This window comes from Lactuca sativa, chromosome 1 (assembly GCF_002870075.4).
Source record: "Lactuca sativa cultivar Salinas chromosome 1, Lsat_Salinas_v11, whole genome shotgun sequence".
NCBI lineage: Eukaryota > Viridiplantae > Streptophyta > Magnoliopsida > Asterales > Asteraceae > Lactuca > Lactuca sativa.
Window position 1 is genome coordinate 31,726,435 of NC_056623.2, and position 12,231 is coordinate 31,738,665.

The following is a 12,231-nucleotide window of genomic DNA, read 5'->3' on the forward strand; positions in this document are numbered from 1 at the left end:
TGATGCACAAGAGTAGTCCAATACAAGGTACCAAAGTGAAGGAAGAAGATGAGGATATAATAAAAGCATCCAATAAACCAAGTATTCCCAAAAAAAAATGTTAAAAATTAAGAATATTATTAGAATCTCTATAGTTTTCTCTCTAAAAAAGTTTGTACAAAAAAAATAGAGGAACTCTAATACATACAGACACTTACATATAAGACGTGTAGTGATGCCAATTATCCATGTAAGATAGGTGACAAACAAACACAACTAATTTATCATAAGACTACACGCCGATTATCCATATAAGATAGGTGACAATTGACAAACAAACACAGCTAATTTATTATACCACTGCAATGTCACTAATTTAATAGCTTACAAGTTAAAAAGTTACCTACTCTCACAAAAGTAAACCTAAACTAAAGGTTAGTAGGTAATTTTTTTTTTTTTTAAAGTTCAAGGATATATAACAAATTGTTAAATTTTCGTTACTATTTGCTAACATTCTCTCATTAAAAATTATATTTTACTCAAACAGTCTCATATAAGAAATCACAACAATTTATACTAATCTATATGACAAAATCTGCAACATTATTGACTTTCTACATCGAAAAGGGAGCATATACTGTTGCAGAGGCATCGATGGTATCAACAATTCTGCCAGAACATATTTTGTTTATATATGATTTTCAACCATTGTTGAAACTTCTGAATTGTATAATACCAATCGAGTCCCTACAATTGTTACCTTATGAGTTTATAATACTTAGCTGTCGGCACAAGTTTTCATCTTAAACGCCAAAAGTACAAATTAAAAAGACAAATGCGTTCAAACAAGATTGTCGATGACACCAATGACTTCATTAAGACTCTTCTAATGCCACGTATATAACACCTTTCAAGGCACCTAAAAGCACACAGTAACAGCCACAGAGATGGAGCCAGAACCCAGAAACGATCAGAAAAAGCCTCATGTGGTGTTTATACCATTTCCAACACAAAGCCACATCAAGTGTATGCTTAAACTAGCAAGGCTACTGCATCACAAGGGCCTTCACATAACCTTCGTCAACACCGAGTCAAACCAAAAGCGCCTTCTCAAGTACGGTGGGTTTCATGGTCTAGCCGTGGCTCCTGGTTTTGAATTCAAAACGGTTCCAGATGGTCTCCCTTGTGATGACGATACCGAACCAAATCAAACCGCAGAGCAACTGTTCCTGTACCTTTTGCCCAACTTCTTGGATTCCTTTCTTCATCTTGTAGACCAACTTGAAATTCCACCAACTTGTATTATCTCAGATGGCTTCATGACATTCACAAACACTGTTTATGCTGCTGAGAAGCTCAAAATCCCAATCATTCTTTACTGGACCCTTGCAGCTTGTGGGTTCATGGTGACTTACCAGACAAAAGTTCTGACCGACAAAGGAGTTCTCCCACTTAAAGGTAGTTTGTGTTGTATTTATATGCGTATACAAAATCAATTTTATTCCTAGAGACCAATCAAACATGATCCAATAGCGATTCATCTCATCCATCCAACCAAACAAACCCTGTGAAAATTGTATTTGAAAACCACTCATTAATTTGTTGTTCATGCAGATGAAGGTTATTTGAAAAACGGGTACACTGATACCGAAATAGATTGGATTCCAGGAATGGAAGGAACCCGTTTGAGGGATCTACAAGAACATGTGTTAGTCGCAAACCCCGATGACCCCACATACAATTATGTGTTGGAGTCAGCCCGGACAGCCGATAAAGTTTCACACATGATCATCCATACATTCGACGAATTAGAAGCTAATCTAGTCAAAGAGCTTAAATCCATCTTTCCTAAGATCTACACAGTCGGACCTCTACAATTACTTCTGAATCAAATCACAGAAAATGAAACCCCAAATTCAAGTTCTAATGGCTATAGTTTATGGAAGGAAGAACCCGGGTGCATCAAGTGGCTCGAGTCAAAGGAACCGAACTCAGTCGTGTATGTCAACTTTGGGAGTCTAGCAGTAATGTCTCTACATGATTTACTTGAATTAGGTTGGGGACTTGTTAACAGCAACCATTATTTTCTTTGGATAATCCGGAATGATTTGGTAGATGGTGGTTCGGCGGTTTTGCCGCTAGAATTCATGGTGGCAGTTAAAACAAGAGGCTTTATAGCAAGCTGGTGTTCACAAGAAGAGGTGCTGAACCACCCTTCAGTTGGCGGGTTCTTGACCCATGGTGGGTGGGGTTCGGTGATCGAGAGCTTGTCGGCTGGTGTACCGATGTTATGTTGGCCGGTTTCTCATGACCAAGGAATCAATTGTAGGCAAATGTGTCGGAATTGGGAGGTCGGAATGGAGATTGACCGGAATGTGAAGAGGGATGAAGTTGAAAAGCTTGTAAGGTCATTAATGGAGGGAATTGAGGGGAAAAGGATGAAGAAGAAAGCTATGGAATGGAAGAAAATGGCGGAATTAGCTACAGATGTTGATGGATCAACTTTTTTGAATATTGAAGAACTTGCTAATGAAATCACCAACTTGTCGAGAAACTAGATACCCATTTCTTTCCAACAAAACTTTTTAGGGCTATTTTTATTAATGAAAATTAGGGCATTCACATCTTTTGCATAGATAAGTGATTGAGAGCGAGTTTTTGTCCCACCTTTCGATTGGGAAAAAAACTTGTAATTTCGTCTCATTGACATCAATCTTTATCGCAGTCACACTACAGTACAGCCTATTTTGTCAGTCCTGTCTTACTTCACAAATGGGAAGCAGCTAAACCAACAACCAAAACATGAAAATATTTATATCTAATTGATAATTTGGTTCAAAATAAAGTCTCAAAACTAAGACAACCATGTCCATTATCATACAGTTTGAAATTTTACGTTGAAGATCCTCCATAACGACGCACGAGTATAGCCCGATACAAGGTGCCAACGTGAAGGAAGAAGATGAGGGCAATAATGACATCATCCAATAGACCAAGTATTCCAAATAATGCTGTCAAAATTAGGAAAACATTTTATCAATCTTTTTAAGTCTGTAGGCATTTAGCAAATCTATGTAAGTTGATCTGAGTTGAAAACCATACCTTCGGGGATAATGTCCACTGGGCTGAGTACATAAATGACAGTTGATAAAAGCTGTGTATGAAAAAAAAAATAGTAAATTGTCGTGGTAGTAACCAGTAACTAGTGAGCAATCATATTCATATATATGCAATAAAATGAAATTTATTATTATTATTAACTCACTGCCAGAAATACGCGTGCTTTGATGACAAACGGGAGAGATCTTTGAGGATCCATCACTTCTCGGAACAATCTTTTGATCAGAAACGGGAGGTCCTGTAGTCTCTGCAAAAAAAAAAAAAAAGACTTTGAATATGGATCTTGAAGAAATATGATTAGTTTCTTTCTTAACTTTTTGGTGGAAATTATAATGATTAGTTACCTGGCTTAGTCCTGTTGAATGTGAACCAAAGATTCGGTTATAAGATTCAATCTTTCTTATAATCTCAGAAGCTTCGGGATTATCAGCTTGCTCAGAGGATTCCTGGCTAGGAACCAACAAAGTAATATGGCGACGACAAAGAGGGCATTTACATGGCTGTAATGCAGATCCATGATTCCAAACTTCTAAAATGCAATTTCCTAACAGAGAGAGGGGAAAATGCATATTAGTTATTAATGTGATCAAAATTCATATGCACACCCTTAAACAGATGACAAAAAATCCTCAAACATACAGCTATAATCTTCATGCCAAAACCCTAATTCCTTGAATAGGAATAGCGTGTTTTGCCCTATGCGCACACAGACACTTCAATTGACGAAATAAACAACGGATATACGGGGATTCTCCAAAACTGCTTCCAAATGGACTGAATGCGATCTTCTTAATGTTAATTTAGAAAAGAACGGGAACAATTAATTAGGATATGAACACTTACCGCAATACCAATGAGAGCAATTGGCTTGATGCGGGATATGGAAGTTGCCATGGCAGATTGCGCAACAGTCGTTTGCTGGTGGTCCGTCCATATTGGAACTACAAAATTCGATTCTCACTCGCTGCACGTATTGGATTTGGGGTTTCTCTGTTGTTTTGTTTTGTTTCTCTGTTGCTTAATAGTTAAGAATATGCACGGAATCCTCTTATGAAAGATATTGTAACCGACACGCTTAAGAATTTGTAGTAAAAAAAGGGTTACGCGGGGACGAAAACAAAACTAGGGGCCGAAATTAACACTACAAAATAAAACTAAATAAATAAATTTTAAATCTCTAATCTAATACATTAAATTAAATAAAGATCTTTTTGTCAAATCAAATTTTCATTTATTTTGTCATATGTAAGTTTATGGTTATTTTAAATTAATTTTTATTTCATATAATATTTTTTGGTTTTTTTATTTTATTAAATTTCATATAGTATTTAGATATAATAATAAATAAATATCAATTTCATTAATAAACTTTCCTTATAATTCCAAAATTACTAAATTAAAACTTCATTAGTTTTCTTTCTTTATTTATCTAAATTATTTGTTTAAATTTAAAAGAAAAAAAACACTTTAATTTTGATATTTCAATATTTTCTTACTTTCCTTATAAATTCAAACTTCTCAAATGTTTAAAATTTTATATTTAATTTTTCTTTTAAATATACCTATGTAACACATAGGTCTCGCACCTAGTTAAAAAAACAAACAATGGACTCCTTTTCATGTTGATATAGAGTTACAGACTATATTAAAAATTAAGTAAATGTTTATAAATTATATAATAAATTAATAAAATATATGACAAATTAACAACTAAAAAAAACACTAATCTTTTACAAAATAAAATAATTAATTGTAACATCTTGATTTTCAAGTATTTCTTTTTTAACAATTAGTTGGTGATTATATTGCAAAGTTGGTCCCTAATGGCAATTTCGTAATTTTTGGGTATGGCTTGCGTATGTTGGGCGTATGTTTGTACGTTGGGCATACGTAGCCAGAGTGCAAACCCTGAAATTTAGGGTTTGGACCCTATTTAAGCATCATTATAGCCTCATACCCTTCCTTAACTTCAGCCTCCATTCCTCATTGACCTCATTTCGAAACCCTAAGGTGTGTGAGTGTATTTTGAAGCATGGAGAGTCATTTTGGTACTCTTGGTGGCAAAGGAACAACCTAGAAGTGGTGGTGTTTCACTAAAGGCCTTGGATCCAACATCTACACTCCCTTGTGCACCTTCTCAAGGTATAAAGCTCCAAGTTTAATGAGTATTTCATTTAGATCTATTTTTAGCTTCAAGTTGACACCTTTTGTCACAAATCTTGATCCTTGTGAGTATGAAATACTCCAAGACGTTTGAGTTGTCCTTTCATATGGTTTAGGGTGTATTAAGTCATAAAATGTGATATTGGACATTAGTTTCTTTCCATGCATGAACTAGGTTGTCTTAATGAGTCAAGAAGCTAGGGTTTTTGATGTTAAGGTCTTAATAGCCATGTAAAACCATAAAGTTGGAAAGTTTAAGAACACCTTTTAGGGTCTAGATCTGGATCTTGGACGAAAGTGCTTAAGGATTAAGCACTTAATGGTTGAGTTGGTGGCAGTCGCGTATACTGGATCTTGCAATATACAAAAGCAAAATGAAAATGTTAAAAATAAAATATATACTTGTTAGTGTACTATGGGAATTTACACATATGAAAACGCTAAAAGTAATATATTTATCCATTAGTATATAATGGAATTATGGAAATTGTAACGCCCGCAGATTTGGGCTAGTCAATTTAAAGACAATAAGTATCAAAAATGAGTTTTTGATGGAAGATTATTTAGAAGGATTAATCTTAACCAAGTTGTAGTATATTTTACAAGGGTTTCGTACATATAAAGAACGCCGAAGTATCGCGGCAAAACCGGCACGACACCGGGAAACGTAAATAGTGAATTTACGATAGAGGACTTTTGGGCCTTAGTAATCTAAACGAAAGTCGTAGAATATGTTAAACCGAGAGCGTCTATAAAAACAACGCCCAAATCTGACTTCGTATGAGGAAGTTATGATTTTTCTAAGATTTGGCATAGCAGTGCACGACTCGAAACTCGAATTTTAGATCGATCGGTTTTTGGCCAATGCGACCTAAATGATAATTGAAGATCTCATTAATAGGAACTCAACGGTAAAAAGACAGACGAAAACGGAGTCCGTATGAAGAAGTTACGAATTTTACACGGACATTTAACAGTGTAATCACCTCCTACTGTTAAATTTAAGACCAGTCGAGAATTAGCCGACGGAGTCAAGAAGAAAGTTGTAGATCTTAATTTTAACTACGCGTGGATATAAAGAACGTCAAAAACGGAGCTCGTACGCGAAAGTTATGAATTTTTAAAAATCGGTTGATTTCCACCCGGTATGCGATGACACCTGTCAGCACCAGACTGTGACTGGGTGTCTCCAGCTGGCTCACGACGTGAGCATCAAAAAACTCATGACGTGAGTGACCCTCCAACCCCCTATAAATAAGAGGCGAGGCCTTCACTCATCCTCACACCTTCCAACTTCTCTCTCTCTCTCTCTCTCTCTCTCTCTAGAACCTCTAAACCCCCCCCCCCCCTAAAGCCTAGGTAAACCCCCCTAGCACCCGAAGGAAGCCCTGAGGCTCCCGAAGGCTCTGAGAAAATAGTTTTTCATTTGAAAACGTTGCTCCAGCGATGCCCGGTTTTTAATAAAAATCTGTTGTAAGTGAGATACGCCTACCATACTTTAAATATAGCTTATATATAAATATAATATCACTATTGTGAACCTATAAATAAGATTTATCAGTGATTCAATATCGTTATACTGATTGATCTACTTACGGGAATGATGTCTAGGCTGTGATTTAGTGAGGTGATTAAAGTGGGATTTCCAAACAGTATACTTCGTATACCAAACGGACCTTACCTCCGATATGATCCTACCTGGTTGTTCCTTACTTGATAGATCATGAAGTAGACTTTGAGTTAATGATGAATCTAAACTAATAATTAGTCGCAATGAATATTAGACTAAAATCTAGTGGTAATGATACTAGGTTTCGTCGAAAGAAAATAAATTAATAGAAGCGAAGCGTTGTCTGAGTTCGGAACCACCACCTTAACAAGTGAGTGCATAGTTACTTTCATCTTACACATAGATATGAAGTATTTTATTTAAATTACATGCTATGTGTACATATTGTCTGTATACTTGCTATCTATGATGGATGAACAATTTTTATACATGTTTTAAATAATTTAAACTGTATATATATTTTATATCTACAAAATGTGTTGGGTAAAACATGGGTAGATGTAATAGACAATGTGTGATAAAATGGTGAGAGGCCTCGATGTTATTGATGATCTAGTCATCTAGAGGAGTATAGATGACGACCACAAACTATTATAGGCAGTCCAGTGAAAGGCTAGCAGGCTCGCAACCTGTAGGTGTTTATTTGAACTGCGTGCTCACCAGCAGTACTCCATCCCCCACATGGTTGCCTTATTTGACATGAATTGCTGAGGAACCCCCAAAGCATGTGTTGTCACCCCGATGAAAATCCTTAGGCTAGGTCTCTTATGTTAGATGTTCTAGGGACGTAAAGTGAGGATAACGAGAACGGATAATCGGGTTTGTTTGGTTGATGAAAATAATAAACTTATTTATTGTGGGTTGAAAACCCTATGTGCTCACCAGACTCCCAAGTCTGACCCACTCAGTTTCTTGTATTACAGGTAGTGGCACATGAGCATAGATATGATGTTGGGATGAGGGATTACGGATTATAGGCCTGTAAATATGAAATAATGTAGTAAGGCTTATATTGTACTGTTTATGCTTTTTATCTGTATCGAACATGACACCCCGAGGTTTTTAATGAAATACATTTCTTCGGAAATTCTTTGATAAATCTTTATCATATTTTATTTTGGGAACAAATTCCGCAACATTTTTCTTTAAAATGTTACTCTGATTTTAAACAAGCATAAACAAAATCGGTCTTTTCTGGCCGTCAAAATGGGGATGTCATAGAAATAGTTAAAATTATAATATATCAATTATTTAGGCTTGATAGAATTATTAATAGTATATTTTAATTATTGATTTTTAGTTTTTTTTTTTTGAAAGAGAGTATTTTTATTATTTATTAATTGCTAGTTATATGAAAAAACAACCCACGATTCATAACTTTTTAAAAGAAAAACATCTCAAATCTAGTCAAAATCCGAAAAAGCGTGTTAGACGTACCCAACAAATAATAGGGGTACAACAGACTCCAAATACACTACTTTAATGCACTAAAAAATAGCACAAGGCAAGCAGAGTCGAACCACTGAGACACGCAATAAAAGTCTATATCTCTTTGCGTAAGGTACTTTGGTCACAAATGGGGTTTTGTTTGCAAAAGTAAAATAATAAAATAACAATATACTTTAAAAGCATACACAAAATGAAATAAACTTGCAAACAATTTGATTAAATGGTTCTAGTTCTAGTTCTCAATGTTGTTGTTCAACTTGATTATGACTTGATATAATTCATGATTGTTATTCTAAGTTGGTACTGAAAGATATTAACACGCTCTAATACCTCTCGCTTGTCAAATTATCTAACTAAAATACGCTCTTTGACTAGGCCTAGTTTTATTAATTCAACCTAAACACGCTCTTAGATTGTATTGAAAAACTGCATTAAGTTATGTACAAGTTTCCCACCAATGTTCATTTCTTCTCATACGCTCGGAAGTGTGAAAACATGTGATATATGTTTCACAATAAGAAAACTTATTGTTTGTTACCAATCATTAACTTTATATAACGATTAGGTGACCTAAAAGTTAATTAACTGCACAAAAAATCATTTCATGAAAGTGGCCAATCAAACACAAATCAAATTCAAGGATTCTAGTTTAAGCAAAAACATAATCACTAGAATAGAATCAAAAATCAAACATCAAATCATATACTTCATGTCAAGCAATCAACATGTTTTGAACAAGAACTAGAAATTAGGGTTTCTTAGCCACACATGGCTAAGAACAAATCAAACAAGAATAAAGATGGAATTGAAATGTTTAATGCTTACTAAAATGAAATCAAAAGTGTTTGCAATGATTTGGTCTTATCAAATGCTCCAAGAATTCTCCCAAAATCGCCCCAAAGTTGTTCCAGAAATTGTCCCCTGTAAAATGGCAACGTCCCCTTATTTTAATAAAGCTCACGTGCTAGCCATAAGGCCATGCGTTTTTAGCATGGTCATGCCTTTTGCCCATATGTTTTTGGCATGGCCATTTGTCTTGACCATGTGTTTTTGGCATGGCCCATGATTTATGCTAAAAGTCCAATAATTCTTCATTGTTGGCTCCATCTTCAGTCTAGCTTCACCACGAGTTATGTTGCTTTAATATAAGATGAGAAAGGACAAACACGACCCCATGTCGGTGTGACAAGAACCGCGTTTCAAACGCAGTCCTTTGCTATGATGACAATGCAACAATGACTCGAGTTATGTCTTCATGTTTTCGTCCATGGAATGACCGGTTCATCTTCTCTTCATGCTCCAAAGCTCCATGCTCCATGCTCCAAGCTCCATAATGCCTGCAAAATAAATCAGAAGTGTTGAAGTACCAAAAATTCTTAATGAAATACGCAATCGCCCAAATAATTAACTAAATACAAGAATTATGAAGTAAAATACTATGACATGACGAAAATAAACAAGCAAAATAGGTGCATAAAATGCACCTATCAAAGCCATCAAAGATTTTTATTTTTTAAAAGCGTTGATTTCGGCCCCTTAGTTATAACTGATGGGTTTTGGTCATAAGACATCCTATGTGCTCATACAAACCCTAATGTTTGGATCTAGGTTTCTCTATTGTATATGCAAGTTATCCAAGACTATAAACCCTAATTCTAGCATATGGAAATCGATATTAACATATAATTAGGTTTAAGATGTTACCTTGATTGTTATGTAGTAATAACAATCCCAATTCCTCCTTGAATTGACTTTGGAAGACTTAGAGTCACAAGTGTCACTCCTCTAATGACTTACAAACACCAAGAGCAAATGGAGAAGGTATAAAGAGAGAGGAGAGGTATTGAATTCGTTCCTAAGAAGCCTTAGGGAAGGTCTGGCCGAATTCATGAGTCAAGGGGTGTTTATATAGGTGTAGAGATAGGGTTTCAGTCATTATTCTTATCTAGTTGCTTGTCCACCAAGCAACCCATAACATAATCCTTGAATCCTTATCATAGTCGAATTCTAAGGCCTTATCACCTTAAATTCGTCCAACCTATTAATAAGATAATCCTTACCTTATTTTGTAACTATCACATAATTACAATTCAGCCCCTCTAGTTTAATTAATTACATTTGATCACAAAATTAATTCTTAATTAATTATTGACCAATATTAATTAAACAAATATGATTTCTCCTTTAATATATTATTCTTATAACATATTAATAAATCATAATAACCTCTCTCTCTCTATTTATTTCTCCAATCAAGTTGCTTTGGTGAAGGCAACCCAAAAGGACCATGCACCATCGGGTCAAGTACATACCAAAATAGTTATGGACTTAGACACTAATCCAACAGTCTCCCACTTGGATAAGTCTAATAACTATTATGCGTATGACTTCAGATCCTGATCTGCAATCGTAGCTTTCCAAATCCGTTGTCACAAGCAACCAATCCTCGTCGAACTTTGGATTGTTCTTTGATAGTTGTTTAATTATTTTAGTCAAAACCAATTCTAGTCCCTTTTCCCTCTAAATGCGCTCGACATTTGGAAAGTTTTAGAATGGTCAAACATTAAAGCATTTGCAATCGATCCTATACCCGAAGCGTATGGGACACGACGCATAATGTTTTATTTGCTATGTTCTCAAAATTCGAATTGTGAAGAGGAATGCTGTAATCATAATCGAAATTTTAAGAACACGCTATGTACTCTTGACTAAATTTATTAACATTTCTCAACCTAATCCTTTAGATTTGAAATGAAGCATAATATTCTCTCCCTTAATTATAGCAAAACAACTTTACAACCCTTACAACTTTGCAAGGTATAACTCTTGTTTTCTATAATTAATATTGCCAACTTGCAATACATGCCTTAATAATCATACAATCATAACTTTTATGCTCCCACTATCATGATGATTATTATAAAACATAACACTTATGCTCCTACTAGCTTTGACATGTATTCAGAAACAGCTTAACTTTCAGAAAAACAATGCTTATTGAATTTCTTAAGTTCATGTTTCTAATACTTAGTGCTTTGATAATCTTTTATCAAGGCTTCTTGAATTTATACACCTTTGCCTTAGATAGTTCATATGTGTGTGTAAACAATTGCCAAACCTCACAATTCAAATCATGGAAAGGGATACCGTAACCATAATTGAATTCGAGAATGCAATTTTACAATCACTCTTTCTTAGTGAAAGCATTTCCTCACAATCATTTTCATGAAGGAGGAAATCTTATGACACTTAGATTTAAACGGTGTATTTGTTCCTATCCATGTGAATTTGTCAAAACCAAAGTTTACGACAAATACAAACTCATATGGATCGAACTTTCTTAATCTCGATTTCTTGCCTTATGGTAGCACAGCTGCCCACCATGTCTTCCAAGTAGTTAAGCAGCTCACCTTTTCTTATCAATGTACTTTCCATTGATCAAGGTCCTTTCCTTTTATGCATTCAAATGAGAACTCATAGGACTCATACACATAATTAACTCAATTGGAACAGCACAGAAACAAAATAATGTCAACACGATAGGTTGTAAACCTCAACTCTTGTGCTAGTGATTATCGATAAGGTTTATTTGATTTGTTCTTGAAACCTTTCAAGACCATTAAGACTCCCACTTACTCCTTGACATATAAGATTCTCTTGTCAATAACCATTTCTTGACAAACTAATATCCAAGAGTTAGTGTAGCTCATATCAAAATACTTCATAAATTGGTCCTAGTTGGTCTTTGTCTTATCCAAGACATCACAACTTTCCACATTTGATGAATGTTATAAACCTTACTTTTCACTCGATGTCACAATCTTAACTTTAAGACTTGTTTTGGAACGAAGTATGATTGACTTTTTGATTTAACCATTTTTTTCAATTCTTGATTCCTCTTCTTAAACATACAATTGTACTAAGACACACTTAGAGGATCAATTGAGATA

At 34.8% G+C, this 12,231-nt stretch overlaps 2 protein-coding genes across 2 annotated transcripts; one reads left to right on the top strand and one right to left on the bottom strand.

The window, feature by feature from the left end:
* The first annotated feature begins 841 nt into the window (after nucleotides 1–841).
* On the top strand, nucleotides 842–2,605 carry LOC111913502 (UDP-glycosyltransferase 85C1). The gene is made up of 2 exons (XM_023909205.3): nucleotides 842–1,437; nucleotides 1,594–2,605. Exons 1-2 carry the CDS (start codon nucleotides 927–929, stop codon nucleotides 2,535–2,537), a joined length of 1,455 nt encoding a protein of 484 aa, XP_023764973.1. The 5' UTR covers nucleotides 842–926; the 3' UTR covers nucleotides 2,538–2,605.
* Nucleotides 2,606–2,782: 177 nt separating this feature from the next.
* Nucleotides 2,783–4,149, bottom strand: LOC111913503 (uncharacterized). The gene is made up of 5 exons (XM_023909207.3): nucleotides 3,943–4,149; nucleotides 3,444–3,643; nucleotides 3,245–3,346; nucleotides 3,082–3,133; nucleotides 2,783–2,990 (listed from the first exon to the last, which is right to left on the bottom strand). The coding sequence occupies exons 1-5, from the start codon at nucleotides 4,031–4,033 to the stop codon at nucleotides 2,872–2,874; spliced, it is 564 nt and encodes a 187-aa protein (XP_023764975.1). The 5' UTR covers nucleotides 4,034–4,149; the 3' UTR covers nucleotides 2,783–2,871.
* Nucleotides 4,150–12,231: the final 8,082 nt, after the last annotated feature.